Here is a 23,267-nt window from a genome sequence, read left to right as displayed (position 1 = left end):
TAAATTCCACCCAAAATGTCTAATAATACCGATACTTTGTAGTGTCATGCATTCTGCTGGCATCAGTGCTCTGAAACATGCAAATCCTGTTACCCAGCTATGTCATCACTGTACAGCAAGTAAACAATTTAATCTCTTTCAGCGAACACAAGTCTTGCAAGTCTTCAACCAACTGTGTAGCCATTCACAGAAGGAACCCAAATGAACCAATGCAGTGCTGTCAACACTGGTAAGTATCTTGGGTTTGGAATGTCTCTTGCAGTTGTTCATTTACATATGAACTACTGTAGGTTTTATCTCAATATCATTTTAATCTTAGTATCTTGTCATTTCCTCCATAGGTGGCCAGAGTCACACATGGCAACACGTGTGCGTTATGAAGGACTTCTGTGCATTGCAACAACAGAGTATTGTCCCAGCCATTCAGCAGAACAGGACAACTGCAGCCTCACCCATCAGGTAGACTTGCTGAAGACAGAAAGACATGGGAATCCCTTCCCCTACAGAGAAGGATGTGGGGGGAGCCAAATGACAAGTACTGGGCAAATAAGAGAGCTTAGGGAGATGAGCATCCTGAGGTGGGCACACAGGAAGTCAAGAGCAGTTTGTGACTATAAGCATTTTATATGCATTCAAGGTTGAATTTTCAATCTCCAGTTGCCATACATAGAAAGGAGGATATTCAAAAGCAAAACACTGTATAAAGTTTAGTTATGAAGTGGTACTGTTTTAGTCTGGTGACACTTGGGCTAGTAAATTATTGATAGAACTACCTGAATGTACGTATTCAACAAAGGCAAAGTTTCACCCCCCAGGTAAAGATTTGCTTTTGTTTAATGAATGATAGCAGTTCTTCACAAAAAGATATGAACCAGTAATTAGAATTCTTAAGGATGTGTAATCAGCTTGAACATTCACACTGTGAATATCCATTTGCACTGTCATGTGAGGCTGGAAACTCTTATTCTCCCGGTTCCTGTCACACGTGGTGGCAACCCCAGAGTGCCTTCGTGCATACTCAGGTACACAGAGTGGGAAAATGCCTAGCACCACCTGAGTTTCCTCTTAATTCTCACTCAGCCACAATACAGGAAAGGGAGAGAAGGTAGGTAGTGAGTGCACTTGTGGATGGCAGGTCTCAAAGAACGCCGTTAACTGATAAGCACAGCACAGCATACATGTGCACTCCCAAAGTGTAACACAGTAACTTCCATATTCATATTTACTTGGATATGAATCGTGGACTGAGCAGTGTGAAGCAAAACTTACAAGCATTCACCATGAAATGCATTTCTTTTTATGGTAGAAGAATGTGTAGTTATAGGTAGGCTGGAGGAACTAGGAACCTCATAAAAAGCATCACCCAGGAAAAAATACTCTGTTTAATTTGATACAGGCTGAAATGACTGCAGACATCTTGCTAAACACTCTGACGTTTATTAAAGACGAACTTGATAATGGTGATGAACCACAGTGAAGCACAAGTATTTTGGAAGGTAACATATAAAATATGACTTTCTGTAAGGTACAAAACCAAACATCTAGAAGAGCTAAAGGAACATATAAGCTCTTTCTCAAATGGCTCCATAGTCACCATACTACTGCTCTTGAACCCATGGATGAACACTTTCAGCCTCCCCCATTCAAATTGGGCCCCAACACCCCCATTCCTCTACGAAATAATGAGGCATAGACTAATCTACTGTAAAAATGCCCTTCGTTCAGAACACAAGCATTTCCACTTGAAGCAGACTCTCAGAGAAAGAACAAATAATGTATTGAGAGATTGAAGAGGGACAAATTATATGATGTAGAGTTCTTTGTGTCTCAAGAACTCAAGATATCTGCTGTGATGTTTATTAAGTTGTAGGGATCTTCTCTAATGTAAAAGAGAAAGAAATGAGAAAAGAAAGAGGGAACTGCAACTGTCAGAAGAATAATAGGCACCTCCCAATGGCATCTTCAGGACTGCTAACAGAAAGTTAGTAGCAGCTCTGGTCTGATACTGTTACTGCTCTAGAGACAGAAGTTTGAGAATGATCTGCTAAGTCTCTGCTTTGCTACAGAGCTGCAAGATTGTATTTCTTGAGGGACAGTAGATACAACACCAAATGATCTAAAAATTGTACAAAAATCTTTAAGAAATGAAGACTTGATAAATTTTTTATTTCAGTAATGTTCTTACAGAAACGCAAATTTTCTACTAAAACCTGAATTTCTCAGGCATGCTAAGCTTTACAGCCAAGAAGACCTTCCCATTAGGATGGCAATGCTTGTTCCAGCTCGATCTTGCAGGATGTCCTAAAAACTAACTGGGCCCACAGTAGTTCACCACAAAGTTCTCCCAGGGTACAGAGACATTCAGTTTAGTTATTGGAGAAGTTCCTGTGCATATGCAGTAAAGAGTATTTGGTAGTTGCAGAGACGAAATTAGCGTGGGGAGAGCAGCATATAGTTAAACTATCAAAATACTTTTGGTTTTAGTCACCAGACTGGCAACCAGAAACACAAGCTGCATTCTATGGCTACTTAGGACACAATGGATGAGAATGCAGGAACTCTTGTTTCTGGGAAACCCAATCTTTTATTCCTGTTTTGCTTGACAGAGCATGCCAAGTAGAAACCTCTGACAGAAGCCTAACAGGATCCATAATAGCTGCTGCCAAATGTCTACAAATCTGTGGAAAAATTTCCATGTCGTTCTCCAAGAGAATATTCTGGGGTCTGGCTAAATCCACCATGAATTACTGAAAGGACTGGATGATTATCTGAGAAAGTAGTCAGTCCTTTTTGGTAACTACAGAAGTGGAACACTCCTTGAAAGATCTTAAGAATTAAAAGAGATCTTCAGTTTCAGGATGAGGTAGCAGTGAGGAACTTTTGCTCCAATGCTGGAATGTCATTTCTTGTCTCTTATGTCACACTGCCAGCTCACAAAGTCCCTGTTTGGGCCAGGGCAGTTTGTTATGCAGTTGAAAAGACACTCATAAGGCCCATAAGGTCTCAGGAGCCTCTATGATCACCCCTTGATGCCAGAAAGTCCTCTTACAATTGAGCCATAATGATGAAAAGAAGGAGGGATGGTATTTCCTGCTGAACCTCTTGGAAAAATGGCCAGCTTCATTGCTGGAGGCTTTGAGTTAGTACCAAGAATTAGGTCATATGATTAGGTAGGGCTCACTGGTTTCAGAGAGTTGCCAGGATTTGAAAAAGACACCAGAAGGTGTTCCTGGGTTTGTTTTTTTTCTGTTCTATAAATATGCAGGGTTTAAATGATGAAGATACCTTATGATGGTCAGGGATACATCTGTGCTGGTCAGCAGTAGGAGTAACTGCTACTCATAGTTCAGGGCTAAAAAGTGATCTTTGCCAAAGCTATCAAAAAGACTAAAAGACAGCCTCTAAGAGAGTCTGTGCAAGAAGAAAAATAAAATACATCAAGGAATTACACAGCTAAATGGGGTCTTAACAGTGACAGTCTGTCTTACTGAATGGCTCAGAGGAACTGAAACACCACCAACTACATACTAAACTACGTACTGATGTGCTGAACGCTGGACACAGCTGGGCAGCAACGGTCCCTCAATAGGTTCAGAGAGGGTAAGAAAGTCATGTAAGATGTGTACACTCGTGCGAGTACACATGAGATAACGTACAAGTAAAATTTAAAAACTCTTTGAGTCATTCAGAACTCATTGTCTATTGTGTTTCTCCATCTGTTTAAAAGTAAAAATTTAACGAAGATTTTAAATTTAAAGGAAAAAAATTCTTGGGGAATAGTCGTTGCATGGCCTTGAATGTCTCAAATATTATACAGTATTCAACATAATTACTCCCATCTAGCAAACAAACAAATACTAATACAATTGTCATATCTTCCAGTCCTCTGTAAAAAACTGCATCGAAGTCCAACTTAAAATGACTGCATCATAGGATAGATGGGATCTATCCTGGGCCTAGTATTCCACAGGCCAATAACAGCATTTTATTATGTGAATTCTACTTCAAGATATCTATTCCATACTCAGACTTCTTGGGTTCTCAATAATGCATCTTCTTAAAGACTGAGAAGAGAGACAGAAAAATACCATTGAGGCTTAAGCTCTGTTTCTGAGACAGAAAGAACCAAAAAAAGTTGAGTATAGAAACTAGCATGAGGTGAAGAACAAAAATAAGGATGGCTATTCCTAAATATAGGTGCTGCAACAGTACTGACAGTTTAGAAATTTTTAGCACTGGACTAAAAACTGCATCTAAGAAACTTTCTCAGCCTAGAAATACCTCCATACTGTAGCTTCCAAACCTACAACCCATTACATTTCCTTTGTACCAATTCTTTCTGAGAAACCCAAGCATTACAGTTTAAGAAATCAACAAATTATTTAAATTTGAAAAAAAATATTTTCTCAACTGAACCTTTTCCCACCATTTTTAATTGCCAATACAGCCATATCTGTCAAGCCCAGTCCCTCTATTTTTTAAATAAATCGTGTCCATCTTGGACAGCTGCAGCTTAGTAACTTGTGAGGAGATTAACAGCATTCTCTCTGGATGTACGCATGTCTGTTGCTCTCTATATGCAAACTACTCCATAACTGAGAGCGTTCACAGAGATGGAAATATTAAATAATTTATGCATGTTAACATCTATAATCACTTGTTACTGATTAAAAAACTTTCTCTCAAGTCTGAGTTTTTTTAGAAAGATATCAAAAGATTTACCAGCAAATAACCCAGTAATCCCATTTTTAGTGACAATTTTCCTCATAACTGTCCAGGTTGATGTACAGTCCCTCCGTGGAACTCAATATAGCACAAGAAAACAGTGAATTAAGCAATATACACAACGCCACAGGAAAATGTTTTTAGAAATCAGAGACATTTACTTCAGATGTAATTATTAGGTTTAATTAATTTTATGTTAATTTTATCCATATTATTTATACAGGATGTTAAATTCATTGTCCTGGTTTGGCCCAAACCAGGCCAATTGGTCTTGGAGAGGCCAGGGTCACTGCTGGGTTCCTCGCTGCTTACGAGTGAAGAGCCGAAGGGGGGTCGCACCTGCAGGGAGGAGCAGACAGGGCAGGTGACCCAAGATTGACCAACAAGATATTCCATCCCATACACGTCATTCTCACTTTCCTATTTATCACTAACCCACTGCCTCCTGGAGGTGGGGCCCAGGAGGGAGGGGCCCTCCTGTCTCCCACTGATTGGTACCAGCTTTGCCAGTTCTCCAGTTAAAAGCCTGCAGGTGTGATGGCAGGGGGAGGTACTGCATTTTCCCCTCTGCCGGTGCTGGGGGAGCAACTTTGCCTGAGGAGGATTTCCAAGCTCTCAGTCTTGGTTTTGTATATATTTGTATATATTTGATTATTTCTATTATTTTATTATACTCTTTTTCATTACTATAGTTTATTAAAACTGTTTTAACTTTCCAACCCGTAAGTCTCTCTCCCTTTTCCCTTTCCCTTAGGGTGGGGGGGGAGAGGGTTAACAGAGAGCATCTGCCACCGGGTTAATAGCCGGCCCAGCTTTAAACCGTGACATTCATACAGTATGCAAAATCATACAATACTCAAGTTAAAATAGCATGACATGGAAAAACCTGTAGTAATGCCTGGAGTAAGATATATGAACAGAGACAGTATTCCTTTCTAGACTAACTGATATAGTTGAAAAAAGTCAACTAGCTTTCAAATGAGCCAGTCCCTCTCCATGTCACTTTATTACATGCAGCTGAAAAGATCATCACATTTCAGTTTTTTAAACAAGAACTTTCCTTTATGGTAAACTGAATCTAACGGTAAGTTCTGAGAATTGATATCATAAGAAGGAATCATAAGGATGAATATAATAATTAAGCTAGAACACTACACCTTACATCTAAATTTACAAAAATCAAATCCCCCCCAAATTTATAAGTTAGTTTAAGAAAGTATACGTCTATGAGCTATGGATCACAATGCCTTGTAGACCTAAATCAGATACCATAAGCAACCTAACAGCAGCAGCATCAAGAGGCAATCTGCATTGCAGACATATGCAACTGTTTCAAATGGAGGAATTTTTTTGGCTATTTCACTCTGCACATGCTGTTTTCATTGATCTGTAATATGAAAGTGGCTAAGAATTTTTTTCCTAGATGAAAGTTAAAGAAGTTTCATAGAATACATTCAGCGGGAACATCTTACACCATCTGGAAGTTGCAAAATATTTTTGCAGCCAGAGAGACACAATATGTAGATGTATAGTCAGTGTCCAACTCCAACAGCAACTGGATTTGGTAGTAGAAATTATAGATAACCCTAATGAAACTTTAAAAATATATTAATCTAGTTAGTATCAGCCTAATAAATGTATGGCAGCTACCTCTGATTCAAAGTGGTGGTAGCAATGAATTCTTACATTCATCAGCACAAGGGAAGAACTGAAACACAGAAACTATTTATATTTAAAGCTTTTTTTGATCTTAGTCTGTTCTGCAATGAAACATAAATATGTTTTTTTGAGGATTATACCAGAAAAAAAATCATTTACCTGAGAGAATGAAACCTCATGCCAAAAAGCAAGCACTAAGTTTTCATAACATCTTTCTGAACTAGCCTTCAAATAATTTTCTAAGCAGAGACTGTTCAGGTACTCAGCCTTTTTACTGGTCTGTAATCTTAAAGCCATGACCTAACATTTATTTAAGTTAATCAAAGTCCCTCACTGGGCCAAGTCCCAAGCAATGGAAAAAAAGTTTTTAGATACAACTTGAATTTGTATAAAACGCAGTGGTGCTTTACTGAACACAGAACAAAAAAGAAACTTCCTTCCTCTTTCATCCTTTAAAGCTGTTAGAATATTCACTAATATGCGCTCAAAAATAATTTATTTGAAATCACACAAAAAGAAGGCAAAAAGCCTGAGCACAGTGCTTTCTCTAGCCTAATATTTAACACAAGAAGAATATCGTTATGAAGGAGCAAGTGGTAGTGAATGTGCAAACATTTTATCATGTTATTTTTATTAACTCAGAAGTCTTTTTCAATAGATCACTGTTTAACTGAATGTTTTATAAGAAATTAAATGTTTGCTTATTGAAATATAACTTAAATGTATACATATTTGCAACTGGTCTGCCTAAATGTAATAGCTTTGGATTTTTTTGTTTATATTTTATACTATCTTATTAACCTAAACGGTACTGAACTCACACCTTTTCCCTCCTCCATGCCATTAATGAAATATTGCATTTATCCTAGGAGATAAAAAATATCCTACAAGATGTTACAATTTGGAGAAGATAAAAGGCGGTAGTGGTAGCATTTTTAGATAAACTTTAGAAGAAGAGACAAATATTTAAAATTACTACCAAAAGTCTATATACTCAAACATTAAGCTTTATTTTTCCAAACATTATGGGTTTTTTTTTTCTCCTTACCAGCAACTTACTTTTTAAGGTCTCACTCTCCCAAAGTTCAGTCTGCCTATGTGTTTTCACTACATCAAATGGCAGAGTTATGACAGCTGCAATCTATCAGGAAAAGAAATCAGTTTTAATGTTAGAGCACAAACAGTTAAAATGTAATTAAAATTTTTAAATTAAAGTGCACACAATTTAAAACTAGATTTTATATTCCAAGCACCTGATGTTATTAAAAGTTTTGTATTTTGGAACATTGTAATTTATTCAGATATACCTAATCAGCTTGAATGCCATGTCACGTGTATTTAAAGTAGATGCACCCCAAAACATACACCATTTCTGAGAGAACCATATAAAATCATACCTCTTTTAAATAGTTTATTAGTGATAATAATGAGTAGTACTAGAAACAAAAATATATACTTACAGAGCCAGATGCTGCTCCTGAAGTAAAAGCAATAAAAAATGTTGGTTCATGTGCACCAACTTCCTTGCACATCATCTTCTTGAAACGTTCATAATTATACCAGTACATTGCTATGTTTATAAAAAAATAAACTTGCATTACAACACATTTGCATGTCAAATACAGAAATTCTTTTATCAAGTACAGATGTAAGAATTCTACTATGTCAACAGGAGCAAAAAGAAACAAGAGCTGAAAGCAAAATAAAATAGAAGAAGAAAAATAAGCAATTAAAAAAAATAAATATTGAACAGGAAGCACTTTGGACAAAAGGTTCAGATGAATTCTGACAGTTATCTTTAGCCTTAGAGAAGGCATGTTCCTAGAGGTTCAAAAGCCTTCCCTATCACTGAAGGCTTTGCTAACGAGTGGTGCTCTAGCTTCATGTGTTTTTGAGCAGTTATACAAACTCATTCATCTTGCTAACAAAAATTCCTGAAGACACTACTGTGTCACTCTCTCTTCGTACATGTTTTCAAAATTAAGCATCAGAACACTTAGATACAGCATGTTTCTCTATAAGGCAATAGCCACTATACCTATCACAGAGAAAAATTCCTACTGAAAGTCTTCAAAAACAGTCATTGCATAAGCTAAATTTTTGCCAAGCACAAGTAATTTTTTGCCAAGGAAGGTTGGACCAGATGATCCTTGAGGTCCCTTCCAAGCTGGTATTCCATGATTCTATGATTCTAAAGATGAAAAGAAACTTAGACTAAGTATAGAGAAAGGCAATGTAACAATGAACCCTAGCTGGTATCCACAAACAAAATGGGGAAAAAAAAAATCAAGTACTCAAAGAATTTATAAATAAAAACACTCAAAAGAGAACAGGTAAATCTTAGTCATTCTTAAAGCTAACTATTAAAATGACCTAAAACCACAGAAAAAGTCTAAGAGAGTTATGCATAAATAGATCTTCTGACATAACACAAACTTGCATGGAAAATAAACCCTACCTGAGAAAGGTATATCTCTGAGAACAGTAGAACTCCAGCCCCTCCACAGGGAAAACCATCCATCTGCAGCCACTTTACTGCTGACACACATGGACAGTTGCTTGTAGGACAACTTGCGATACTGCATTCTGGTTCTGATCAGCTCCAGGGGGCTCACTACAGTAACTGACCCAACTGCAAATGAGGAAAATCAACATTTACTAGCAATATTTCCTGAACATTAAAGTCAGTTCTCACGTTGCTTTATATATTTGATTCCTTTCAACTCTCCCATTTGCCTTGAAATAATTCCCCAAATAAGTTTTCTTTCCAGATAAGAATACTGCATCTATTCACAGTACTTAAACTTCCTGGGCACACAAGCTAACCTACCTTTTTTCAGTATTGGCACATTGTAATCCACGTAACGTGATAAGAATCCTCATTTTCAGATATACTACATAAATAAGCAGAAAATTTCAAGTACTTATAAAGATTACTTTTCAATAATTACCATTTTTAAGTGTAACTTGATGAAAGTGAGCTTAGGGTTTGGGTTTTTTTGTTAAGGACAAAAATGATGGTTAGGGATTAAGCCTTTATTGATTTCTAAGCATCTTTGCCATTCTTATTTTAAACTGTCAAGAATATTTAGCAGGCAATCTGTATCTGATAAAGTAACTCTCTTGCATCTCATGGAAAGATCAGTGAGTCACCACTCACTAACAAGCTCCCATCACACATGTAACAGACTCTAATGCATTTACTTTTCTCCTGTTGCTAGGATAAGGTTTCTTTGACACATGAATTTAAAATCTGGAGCAGCCTAATAAGAACGTTTGCCACATCACCACAAAATAACACTTATTTTTCTACTAGTCTTCCAATCCCCCTCATAGTTGTCACAAGTAGAATATGGAACTACATTATCAGTCTTCTAAGAAAGCCCAAAAATGTATGACCTGAGCTACTTCTACAAAAATAGATGATGAAAAGGATAAACAAAAGTAAGAAAATATAAAAAGAAATTCAGTCCCTTTATATCACACAGTAGTAAAACCAGTACAAGTCCAATTTTAATTTTCCTTGTAATTACCTGTGTAGCTTCCATTATAGAAAATAATGATGTTTATTATTAGGTGCACCACAGAACAGACTTAAATTAAACTGTCCTTGGTAGCAGTCCAGAACTATAACATTTTGAACAAATTACAATCTTAGTGAAAGCGTAAGAGCAAAAATAAATCACATTATTCCAGGTTAGAGGGTTATGTTGCCCAAGAAATACTGAGTAATTACAGCATTCCTTCCTATGTCCAGTTCCACGTAATATTATGCCTCATTTAAAGTCACAGCAAATTTACTTTAAAAACAAAACAACAAAACAAAGCCAATAAAACAGCATATAGGTATTTTATTTCATTTTTATCTTTAAACAGATGACAACTTACGTCTGCTTAAGGAACCTGCAAGAACTGGAATGTGTTCATTTTCCTTTCCTAGTCTAGATTTCAGAGCTTCACACACTTGGTCATAGCAGGTAAAATAGATTACTGTGGTAGGAAGTGCCATTACTCTAAAATATAAGAGAGGGAATATAAATTAATACAAAGAAAGCAGGAGCATAAAGTCAACCATCTTCTATGGATATTTTGCTTAAATAAGGGAAAGTTAAATCTCTAGCTGTGTGTTGTTATGGATGAAGAAAAAGCATCAATCCCATGGCTTTGATTCACTGCCTCTAGTTCAGAGTTTCAAATTCACAGGTTTCCCAGTTTCCTAGTTTTTAATTTCACAGAATCACAGAATCAACCAGGTTGGAAGAGACCTCAGGGATCATCGAGTCCAACCGTTGCCCTGACACCACCCTGTCAACTAGACCATGGCACTAAGTGCCATGTCCAGTCTTTTCTTAAACACATCCAGAGATGGTGACTCCACCACCTCCCTGGGCAGCCCATTCCAATGGCTAATAACCCTTTCTGTGAAGAAATTCTTCCTAATGTCCAACCTGAACCTCCCACTTCACTACAACCTCCCTTCAGGTAGTTGTAGACTGCAATAATGTCACCTCTGAGCCTCCTCTTCTCCAGGCTAAACAACCCCAGCTCCCTCAGCCGTTCCTTGTAGGACAGACCCTCCAGACCCTTCACCAGCTTGGTCGCCCTCCTCTGGACTCGCTCCAACACCTCAACATCTTTCTTGAAGTGCGGGGCCCAGAACTGAACACAGTACTCAAGAGGCGGCCTCACCAGTGCCGAGTACAGAGGGACAATCACTTCCCTAGACCGGCTGGCTACACTATTCCTAATAGAGGCCAGGATGCCATTGGCCTTCTTGGCCACCTGGGCACACTGCTGGCTCATGTTTAGCCGGCTGTCGATCAGCACCCCCAGGTCTCTTTCCGCCGGGCCGCTTTCTAACCACTCTTCCCCCAGCCTGTAGCGCTGCATGGGGTTGTTGTGGCCGAAGTGTAAGACCCGGCACTTGTTCTTGTTGAACCTCATGCCGTTGGTCTCGGCCCATCTATCTAACCTGTCCAGATCCCTCTGTAGGGCCGTCCTACCCTCCAGCAGATCGACACTACCACCCAGCTTGGTGTCATCTGCAAATTTGCTGAGGGTGCACTCAATCCCTACATCTAGATCATCTATAAAGATATTGAACAGCACCGGCCCCAGAACTGAGCCCTGGGGAACACCGCTAGTGACCGGACGCCAGTTGGACTTTGCCCCATTCATCACCACTCTCTGGGCTCGGCCATCCAGCCAGTTTTTAACCCATTTAAGAGTCCACCCATCCAAGCCCCGGGCAGCCAGTTTGTATAGGAGGATGCTGTGGGAGACAGTGTCGAATGCCTTACTGAAGTCTAGATAGACTACATCCACAGCCCTGCCCTCATCTACTAAGTGGGTCACTTTGTCATAGAAGGAGACCAGGTTGGTCGAGCAGGACCTGCCTTTCATGAATCCATGTTGGCTGGCCCCGATGCCCCGATTGTCCGGCATGTGCCGTGTAAGGGCACTCAGGATGATCTGTTCCATCACCTTGCCTGGCACCGAGGTCAGGCTGACAGGCCTATAGTTCCCTGGATCATCCTTCCGACCCTTCTTGTAGATGGGCATTACATTCGCTAATTTCCAGTCAGCTGGAACTTCTCCAGTTAACCAGGACTGCCGGTAGATAATCGAGAGTGGTTTGGCAAGTTCGTTTGCCAGTTCCTTCATTACTCTGGGGTGAATCCCATCCGGGCCCATAGCCTTGTGGGTGTCCAACTGGCACAGCAGGTCACTAACCGTCTCCTCCTGGATTACGGGAGGTTCATACAGCCCCCCATCCCTAACTTCAGGCTCTGGGGGCCGAGTCTCCTGAGGACAACCGGTCTTGACATTAAAGACCGAGGCAAAGAAGGCATTGAGCACCTCTGCCTTTTCCTCATCCCCTGACACTACACTACCCTCCTCATTCAGCAAGTGGTGGAGGCTCTCCTTGACCCTCCTTTTGCTGTTGATGTATTTGTAAAAGCTTTTTTTGTTATCTTTGACTGTAGCATGTTGTATTTCCAGCAGACATCCGGCAAGTTGAAGTCGCCCACGAGTACAAGGGCCGGCGACCGGGCGGCTTCTGACAGCCGCTTGTAAAACGCCTCATCCGACTGCTCATCCTGGTTGGGTGGTCTATAACAGACTCCCACTGTAATGTCCGCCCTGCCGACCTTCCCCCTGATCTTCACCCATAAACATTCAACCTTGTCATCCTCACCATCTTCCTCAATTTCAACACAGTCCAAGCACTCCCTAACATACAGCGCTACCCCACCGCCTCTCCTGCTTCGCCTGTCCCTCTTAAAGAGCCTATAGCCATCCATAGCAGCACTCCAGTCATGAGAGTCATCGCACCACGTTTCTGTGATGGCAACCACATCATAACCTTCCTGCTGTACAGTGGCTTCTAGCTCCTCCTGTTTGTTGCCCATACTGTGTGCATTGGTGTAAACACACTTCAGCTGGGCTAGCGGCCTTGCCCCCGACGCAGGCCTGTCACCCCTAGGTTCATTTGTGGCTGCCCTGGTCTTATCCCCCTCCCCCATCGAACCTAGTTTAAAGACCTCTTGATCAGCCCTGCCAACTTCTGGGCCATAACCCTTTTCCCCTTCTGATTCAGCTGTTCCCCATCCGGCATAAGCAGGCCCGCTGTCATGAAAGCCGCCCCGTGGTCAAAGAACCCAAAATCCCACCTACGGCGCCAGTCTCTTAGCCACATATTAATCTGTTGAACTTTCATAGTCTTTTCCCTATTTTCACCAAACACCGAAGGAATTGAAGAGAATATCACCTGCGCACCTACCCCCTTTACCAAACGCCCCAGGGCCCTGAAGTCCCTTTTGATTGCCCTGGCACTTCTCTCTTCAATCTCATCCCTACCCACCTGGAATACTAATAGTGGGTAGTAGTCAGAGGGCCTCACCAGTTGAGGAATCCTCCTGGCAACATCCCTTACCCGAGCCCCAGGGAGGCAGCAGACTTCCCTGTGAGTCGGGTCTGGCCTGCATATGGGGCCCTCCATCCCCCTTAGCAGGGAGTCGCCTATAACAATTACTTTTCTTTTCTCCTTTTTGGAGCTGGTTGCAACCCTCTTACTCGGTTGCTTCTGTTTACGTAGCCCCGTAGAGGGTCTTTCACCTAGATTTGTGTCTTCCTGAGTGTCAGGAAGACACTCAGGCTCCAGCACCTCATACCTATTCTGCAGGGGGACGTGGGGAGGGGAGGAAGGTCGGGATGGGATTCGCCTGCCACCCCGAGCAGGGACCTGCCTCCATTCCCCCCCATCCCCTAGGTCTCCTCCTGCTCCTTGTGGAGGAGGAAGAGGATCCTCCACTACCGGGGGAGCATTAGGCCCGTCCGTTTTCCCCAGGACAGGCAGGGAACAGCACTGCCCGCCATCCTCTTCCTGGGATGCTCTTGTACTCCTTAACCTTTCCACCTCCTCCTTGAGTTGGGCCACCAAGGAGATCAGGTCATTGACCTGTTCGCACCTCACACAGGTGAGGTCTCCGTTACCCTCGAGTGCCAGGGCCAGGCTCTGGCACTCCCTGCAGCCTGCCACCTGCACCTCCGCATGCTTCCGCGGCAGGTCCGTTTGGGTTGCCATGTCTTTTCTGGAACCTGCAAGGGACTTAGGGCCCCGCTGAGTGGAAACCATACCTGCCTGCCCGCCTACCCTGCTCGCCGCCCTGCCTGCGCGAACTGCTGCGCAAACTGCCACGCCCCTGTTTGCGCACTCCTGTTCACCACGCTCTGGGTCCCTCGCGCTCCCCAGGGGGCCCTTCAAATCTCCCACAGTGCCTCCGGCTACGCCCCCTCCTCTCCTGGGACGGGACTCGGGGGCTGCTGCTCGGGTGGCCCTGAGAACGGAACCCGCCCGGTACAGCCCGATCTCACCCTTGCCCACACTCACCTCAGTCGCTATCGCTGCCACCGCTGCTGCCAACTGACAGCAGAAGATTCACAGCTCCTTGGCGCCTTCCTCTCCTTGTGCACTGGGAGGGAGTCAGCGCCCTGCCCAAAGAGCTGCAAACGGCTGTGCCCTCCCCCGCCTGGGACACAGCCAGTCACTGCTGACTCCCCCTCTCCCCTCTGGGCAGGGACTAGTCCCTGTCCTCCAGGAGGCTCTTTATCACCCGATCAATAGGGGGTGGTGTTATGCCCCCTCCTCTCCTGATTCGTTGCCAGGAACTTCCGGGTCTCGGGGCTGCTGCTCGGGGTGGGGGCCAGAGCACGGAAACCGCCACTACAGCCCGATCTCGCCTCGCACTCACCTCAGTTGCTGCCACCGCTGCCGCTGCTGCCAGCTGACTGATCATCAGGAAAAACTGTAAGTAAAATGATGGCGGATTATCTCAGTCAAAATGTATTTCATATCAGCTTCAGAACTGTTTTGATAAAGGAATGGAATTGAAAGATCTGATTATGGAGCAAGCAAACAAAACATTACGGAAGAAGCCACTAACCTTAAATTTTTAGTCATTTAACAACTGGAGAGTATTTTCTGTATCTTAATCAACACTTATGATTCTCATTACTTGAAAGACAATGTGGAGTGAGTAAACATAAGCTTTTTCCATTCCAGCATAGTACACACTATCAACAAAACCAGCTTTATCTATAATCATTCAGTGTAGGGGTAAAGCACCATATCTTACTATAAAATGGCAATTCTATTTCTGTGTTATGTCTGTGCCAATATAGCATGTATCGCTATTACCAAATCACAGTGAAGACTGTCATGTTTGGAAAACCAACAAGTTGTAGTTTAGGTCTTTTAAAAACTGTGTACTTCTCTCCAATCAAAAAGCCGGTTCTCTGCAGGGGTACAGAACACATGTTGAAGAAAAAGCTCTCTGTCATGGCTGAAACACAGACCTCTTAGTTCAGTTAGATCCTAAAGGTTTATATTTTGAAATTGCCACCTGCTGCAGGTTAAATAACAAGGCCTGAGCTCCACCATGCTTTGGTTTCTTGTGCCTATATACTGAGCACTGTGTGCAAATCAAAAGTGTACCTGTGCTTTTCCACTGGGCTCGTTGACTTGGAACAATAGAACTTTAACACAACACTTCATGTCTTACAAGACACAACTTTAATATACACGTTAGATTTGACCACTTTCTCGGATTGCTTATGGAGGAGGACATAATTATAGAGGTCTTAATTACTATCCATACTAGCTTAATATGAATAACAAGATAAAACAGATTGGTGCTGTTTAGCCTAAAGAGAAAAGCAGGAAGGGATTTGATAACAGTGTTTAAATATGTAAATTGCTCTTGTGGAGAGAAAAGGAATGATCTGTTTTCCATGACAAATTTGTACAGGATAAAAACCAATAGAGTTCTTTGGAATAACGAAGATTCTAGTTAGATGTTTAAAAAAAAATTAAATCAGGGTTATGAGATGCAACACTAGAGAGTCTGTGAAAACAGCTGTGTTGCTTATTGCAAGTAATCAGTAAAAAGCTAGGACAGCAAAATCGATCGAAGACTAGCATTCTCTAGCAATCACGTTCAACCTTGATTCGATGATGCCATCAAGGGAATGGTTACAGTAAGGATACCACCTCTAAAAGGCAGAATGAAGTCTGACGTTCCTGCTTAACTACTGAGAATGTATCAAAGAAGTTGCAAGGAGGAATCTCAACAGCTGGCAGAAATTATACTGTCTTTAGATGTTTCTGATCGAACTGATTACATCGTTATCTGTAACTTCAGAATTTACTAATTTTTTAAAATCACTTAGAAATCAACATACTCATTTGTCTAAATAATGGAGTAAATTTTTTAACAATAATTAATTACATGTTACCAAAAAAAGAACATTCAGCTTACAGTGTTGGGGGAAGTCCACTCCACAGTGATTTAATTCCCTCTATTTGAATAATTTTCACAAATGCATCCTAAAAACACAACCAGGCAAAGAGCAATAATTAGCTACAAAGCTTTTGTACTCAGTAATGTATTTTAGCTGGCAGAATACAAAATTTATGTATTAAAAAAGTATGTTTCTAAAATGGCTTCTCATTCTAAGATCCCAATTTTGTAATTGCTAACGTTAGCTCTCATATTTAATTACACAATTAGTTCCACTGAGCTGAACAGAAATATATGTGGGTTTGAAATTGCAATCAGCAATATATTGGCAATATAGCTCAAGTGGGGAAAATAAAGTCATAGAGCCAGTATCCTGAGGAGAGCTGTGCAGCTGTCCCCTTGTGCGTCTTAAAGAAGGAAGATGTATTTTCTTGTAGAAAGTAAAAGGTATATTAAAAGGTATCACCATATAAATTACACAGTGTAACCACACGAACACCCTCTCAAAGGATAACAGATTGTACTAGAACTTGAAAAAAACAATAAATTTACAGTATGCTACTTAAAAATGTTTTCAGTGTACAGTTTTATATAAATGTAAAATGTTCTTACCAACGTCCCTTTGAAATGCCCAGGTTTTTTATACCAGGCTTTGCTGTCCCCATTCTCACAAACACATATATGATCCATAAGGCCATTGGAGTATACAGAACACTTTCCTAATAAAATGGTGTATAAGAATATAGTTAACGCTTGTAAGATTGTTCTTACTCAGCAGGAATTTCAAATTTTATATAATGGCAACACAGATTTATCTCTGGTTAGACACAGAGGGGCAAAATAATCTTGGAAAGTCAATGACAACAAATTAGGTAAAAGGAAAGAGGGAACAAATGTACCCCTCAGAGTGCCAGACTAAATGAAACTGCCCTCACAGTCTTCAGGAGAGATGTTTATGTTATACTACCATCTGCTGAAGGCTAAAAACAACACAAGACCTGAATTGTCACTATTGTATGTAACTATGTGAACATCTTTCAGACTTTTAAATCTTTTATTAAGTAGCCTCAGCATCCACATTACAAGTGGAGGTATTATATCTTAGGTTAGACTGTATTTATACTAGATCATCCTCTCTATTTGTTTTTGATTTCTTCTATATCATGTACTTTGAACCTGTTTGATAAAATATTACTGTCTTTACAAAAACATACTTTGAGCTTCACATTTTCAGATTTCTGAAGGGTTTAGAATTTGCTAAAAAAACAAGATAGAAGGCACAAGTATTTTTTTCTGATTTACAGCAAGTATGACTGCAAATATTCATCTCCACATACAACATAGAACACCAGTCATCTCCTTTCCTTTTAAATTTCATTTATTAATTACAACTAAATAGTAGGTCTAATTGGCATATCTTTGAGTGCACAATGTCTTCATCTATTTAGAACCCAAGTGGCAAGTGACTTAGGTAAAACTACTCTTTTGAAAAAGTCTCTGGATTCTGGAGGAGATGAACTTTGATATAACATCCTGATCACATAAGCCCTCTGACGAAATATTTAGTTATTTATTAATAGCTTTTTTTTTAACTCAACTCAGTAATAGCTGTACCTCCTGCCACATGAAAATACTAAGAAAGACGGGAAAAAGTCAGTTTAAAATGGTATGTATTAATGGGATTTTCTTCCCACTGCGTCTGTTCACTCTCACATTCTTTCTTTAGCAATTTCAGTATATATTGCTGTGTTGCTCCCCCCCTGCACCCTGCCCCAACTTACGCTGAAGAAACAAACATAACTATTGCAAAACAAACAAAAACATTCTGTAGCTCAGCATTATGATAACTATCAGCTAAATACAACAGCAAAAAGCAAACTGTGTCCTCCATTACACTACACACTTATTTACCTTTGGAGAATGGATTGCTTTGAGCTTGCAGTCGAGTTTTGATAACATCAAGAGGCGTTACTAAAATGAAACAGAAGTCATTTAGAAACACCTTGCATGCCCTGAAAATGTAGAAGTGTACAGATGCCTTATCATGAACTTCTACAACTTTTTTTTTTCCAGAGGGAAAAAAAGAGACATGTTTTACAATGTTATCGGACAGAAGAAAAAAGGAGAACTACAAATCCTATACGGTTTGCAAGTGACCATATGTATCTTTTCTAATTCACTAACAGTTGCACAGACAACAAATATTAGAGATATACAAAGCTCATCCAAAAAACATTGTGTCATCTTGTCTGAAAGTGCTAAAACTTGTGCTATTTTCTTTGCTGCTCATATACCACAAGGCATATGAGATCATATTTTGGCCTCAAGCATGTAAAATATTACAGCATTTTTCAGGTGTTTTTTCTTTTTCACCAATTTCTTTTTCCCCATTTTCAAGAAGAGAAAAAAGGAAGACCCAGGGAACTACAGGCCACTCAAGTCTCACCTCTGTGCCTGACAAGATCATGGAGCAGAACCTCCTGGAAACTACACTGAGGCACATGGAAATCAAGGAGGTGATTGGTGACAGCCAACATGGCTTCACGAAGGGCAAATCATGCCTGACAAATTTGGTGGCCTTCTACGATGGGTTTACAGCATTGGTGGATAAGGGAAGAGGGACTGATGTCATCTACCTGGACTTGTGCAAAGCATTGACACTGTTCTGCACGATATCCTTGTCTCTAAATTGGAGAGACATGGACTTGACGGATGGACCACTCGGTGGATAAGGAATTGGCTGGATGGTCACACTCAAAGAGTTGCAGTCAACGGCTCAATGCCCAAGTGGACACCAGTGATGAGTGGCGTTCCTCAGGGGTCGGTATTGGGACCAGTCCAGTTTAACATCTTTGTCGGCGACATGGACAGTGGGATTGAGTGCACACTCAGTAAGCTTGCCAACGACACCAAGCTGTGTAGTGTGGTTGACACGCTGGAGGGAAGGGATGCCATCCAGAGGGACCTTGACAGGCTTGAGAGCTGGGCCCATGCGAACCACGTGAAGTTCAACAAGGCCAAGTGCAAGGTCCTGCACATGGGTTGGGGCAATCCCAAGCACAAATACAGGCTGGGCAGAGAATGGATTGAGAGCAGCCCTGAGGAGAAGGACTTGGGGGTGATGGTTGATGAGAAGCTCAACATGAGCCGGCAATGTGCAGTTGCAGCCCAAAAGGCCAACCGTATCCTGGGCTGCATCAAAAGAAGCGTTGCCAGCAGGTCGAGGGAGGTGATTCTGCCCCTCTACTCTGCTCTTGTGAGACCCCACCTGGAATACAGCGTTCAGCTCTGGGGCCCCCAACATAAGAAGGACATGGACCTGTTGGAGCAAGTCCAGAGGAGGGCCACAAAGATGATCAGAGGGCTGGAGCACCCCTCCTATGAAGACAGGTTGAGAGAGTTGGGCTTGTTCAGCCTGGAGAAGAGAAAGCTCCAGGGAGACCGTACAGCAGCTTTCCAGTACCTGAAGGGGGCCTACAGGAAAGCTGGAGAGGGACTTTTTACAAGGGCATGTAGTGATAGGATGAGGGGTAACTGTTTTAAACTGCAAGAGGGTAGATTTAGATTAGATATTAGGAAGAAATTCTTTACTGTGAGGGTGGTGAGACACTGGAACAGGTTGCCCAGAGAAGTTGTGGCTGCCCCCTCCCTGGCAGTGTTTAAGGCCAGATTGGATGGGTCTTTGAGAAACCTTGTCTAGTGCAAGGTGTCCCTGCCTGTGGCAGGGGGGTTGGGACTAGATGATCTTTAAGGTCCCTTCCAACCCAAACCATTCTATGATTCTATGAAACTGACCGTAATAGCAATGTTCAAAAGAAAAATGTTAAACTCATGAGGTACCTTCCTTCTTTGCTGTGTGTAGACAAGATCTAAGAGTTGTTAAAAAGTAAATGAAGATTTAGTGAACATTTCATTGCTTCCACTCCAGCCCTTACAATTACCACAGGCCTAGACATGCTGAACACTACAGTGGCTGGTCAGCTGGACCAGTCTCTACTGATCATATTGACTGAGGGCTTGATTCAGTTGCCTACATCCAAGCAGCTAGTGCCACCTCAGTTTCTAAGGTATCCAAAACACCTACAGAGTTGAAAGGAATGACACAGGACCTACAACCTCACTTACTAAGCAGCAGATAGAAGCTGAGTCAAATACTCTAGTGTGTGTCTCACTGAACACATTCCTACGCACAGGCAACTGACTCACACCTTAGCTCTCTATTGACGCCCCTCAGTTGACTAATGGGTGGTTGAATACTTGGCTCATGTTTCCATATCTAAATGTAGGGATTTAAATGTGACTCTTACAGTTGCTTAAAATTTGGCACCTAGTAGCATTTAGCCACTCGCATGTATTCTGCCTCACCTCCCAGCTGCCGCTTCAGAAAGGAGCCGGTCTCCTATACCTCTTGAGGTCTCGAATACCAACACCTTACGCTGTACTAGAATCTTATGTACACATAGTTGGAATCCATCTTGGGAATTCCACAGGTCTGATGTAGCTTTGCTTGCTACTTTACCTAACATCACAGGACTCATGGCATAAAGGCAGACTAAAAAGTCTATGAATTTGACAGATTCCTGGTAAGATCCTGTTTTGTAAAAATTTGGAAATTTTGTGAGGGAAAAATCAAGCTTAGAAAATTGCACTTTCCCCTGCAGTGTAATCCATGTTAAAAGTCAGAACCAAAGGCTAGCTTAAGCCAAAAGTAACTGAAACACGAAATATAAACTAATGAACTTGGAGAGCTCCAAGGGGTATGAAGTGCTGAATCTAACCAGCCAATGCCTCCTTAGCTACACATGGGGGAGCCAATAAAAGGCTTTGACGGTGTAAGACATCACAGCAGAATAAATTAATGTTACTATTGAAGTGGTAACATGAAGGGGACATCTCACAGGGGACAGCCTTGCAGGATTTGTGTCTTGTACTGTAGAGTTTTATTTAAAATCTATTTTTAAGCAGCAGGAAGTATGGAAATTAATTTTATTATTAATTTTGTTTCTTGCAGAAAGCAAGCAATGAATTACTACACCAAGAGGAAAAAAGACATAGAAATAAAATGTTAATAAAAATTATTCTTAGTTTCAGAAATAGTTAAAGATTATCAGGGACAGAAAAGATTTCAATTAACCACATTTGTTAGAATACAAAAAACTATATCCAAAAACATCCTTCTTGAACGTATTAGTGGAAATTTATAAACCATATATATGCAAACATTATGCTGAGTCAAACTGAAGAGTAATCACTTTGCAAAGATTGTCTCCGTGGCAAGCTTGATAGTTTGCCTTACCAAATAATGATGTAATTACAGCTCCACAACAAGAGGCTATTGCTTGCTGAATAATGGTTGTTTTATCTAAGTTGCTATCATTCATTTCACCCATGGCTTTATCACTGGAGAAGAAAAACCTGCTAAGGAACAGAAAAACATATCGCAAGACTACGCTCAAAACTTGCAATAAAATCAAAGGAAAAAGTATTTAAAATTTTCATTAATACATTCTGTATAAGCAGCAATAATATTAGTTTTCTACTTGTATACAAGCATCTCCTTATTTTTTTTAAATTAGTGTTTGCGCCATGTTTTGTAAATAATCTAAGTTCTCTAAATGACAATAAATCTTCCAAATCCTTCTTACATGAATTACAATGTTTAGATTTTTTGCAAAACGTATTAAATATTTAATATGTATTACCTCTTGCTGCAACAAAGGATTTAGGAGCATGTAAATAATCTGTACAAAGATAAACTCCCAGCCTGCGGCCCATAAACTGTAGCACAGCAGAGTAATTCATCTAGCCCTCCTCTTGCTTCCGTCACTCCTGTGAGAAAATCCAGAGAGGTCTCCTGGTTGATTCGACAGGCACAGCCTATTAGTAATGACTATATCCCCTGGCAAGCTCCTCATGCTATAAACAGTGACTGACTAGTATTAATGCTACCATTAAATATTAATTCCGTGAACAAATCCTGCTGTATGGCTGCATAGGCAAAGTTGCAATACCTTAGGAATTACTCGCTGTATCTAAAAATAAGGAGCGTATATATTCCCAGTACCTGTAACTAGCCAGGACAGAAGGGAAACAAAAAGTCTGGACATAAAATCCTAAAATAAAGGTGTATCTTTCAAAATGCATGCCATGCATAAGTACAGTCGTGACTTCATTTGTTTGCATTGATCTAAGCTTTTTATTTGATCTACAGGAACACTATGTTTTGCTATTTTAACTAAGGTTCGAATAAAATATAAAGCTTTTATGATTAAGATGCATAAAACAACATTCACCTCGCAGATGCTAACAACTACTAACTGGGGGGGGGGAGGGGTGTTGTCTTTTTTAATATATTTTAAACTTGCTTTATAAAAAAACTACTTTCCAGGATACCCTGTGACCCCCGGAGGCAAAGCCTCCCGCAGTGACAATGTGGCGCATCCTCAGGCAGGCCCCCGCCGCCTGTCACAGCCCGCAAGCCCCAGCACAGCCGCAGCCCTGCCTCGAGCCGGGCCGGCGATCTGACCTGCCCTTAAACCAGGGAGTGCCCCGGCGAGGGGGAGCCTCCGGGGAGGCGCTGAGCCCGGTTAAGTCCCCGGCCTGCCGGCACCGCGCCCGCACAGCGGGAGGTCGCTGAACCGGGCGGTCGCTCCGCGGCAGGCCCCCCCCACACATACCTTGCCGGGGCCGGGCGGAGAGACCCTTCCCCGGGATTCCTGCTGAGGAGGGCGTCCACCGGCGCGCCCCGGTCCCTCAGGCGAGGTGAGGGGGGTGGGTATCGACACCCCGCCTTCCGCCCCCGCGGAGCCGGCCTGCTCCAGGGACTCCTTTCCCTTCCGCCCTCTCCTCCGCGGGAGGGACCCCGCCGCGGCTCCGCGCCCCTCACCTCGCCTCGCAGCACCTCCCCGCCGCGCTCCCAGGGCTCGGCCCCCGCCCTTACCGCGCTGTACCGCCTGCGCGCCACCGCGGCCGACCGCTGGTGAAGCGCGGCGCGGCACCGGGCGCCCCTGGAGCCGCGGCGCCGCTCTCCGAAGGGAGGAGCTCGGCCCGGCGCGGCAGGCTGGGGCTGGCGGAGGCGGG

At 41.9% G+C, this 23,267-nt stretch overlaps 1 protein-coding gene across 1 annotated transcript; it reads right to left on the bottom strand.

The window, feature by feature from the left end:
- Positions 1-4,948: 4,948 nt before the first annotated feature.
- Positions 4,949-23,192, bottom strand: SLC25A40 (solute carrier family 25 member 40). The gene is made up of 10 exons (XM_068404702.1): positions 22,865-23,192; positions 21,484-21,602; positions 18,099-18,158; positions 16,800-16,906; positions 16,206-16,273; positions 10,273-10,397; positions 8,843-9,016; positions 7,845-7,954; positions 7,444-7,525; positions 4,949-5,064 (listed from the first exon to the last, which is right to left on the bottom strand). Exons 2-10 carry the CDS (start codon positions 21,575-21,577, stop codon positions 5,012-5,014), a joined length of 873 nt encoding a protein of 290 aa, XP_068260803.1. The 5' UTR covers positions 21,578-21,602; positions 22,865-23,192; the 3' UTR covers positions 4,949-5,011.
- Positions 23,193-23,267: the final 75 nt, after the last annotated feature.

This window comes from Nyctibius grandis, chromosome 7 (assembly GCF_013368605.1).
Source record: "Nyctibius grandis isolate bNycGra1 chromosome 7, bNycGra1.pri, whole genome shotgun sequence".
Taxonomy (NCBI): domain Eukaryota; kingdom Metazoa; phylum Chordata; class Aves; order Nyctibiiformes; family Nyctibiidae; genus Nyctibius; species Nyctibius grandis.
Note: the sequence above shows the minus strand (reverse complement) of the source record. Positions and strands in the feature narration are given on the sequence as shown.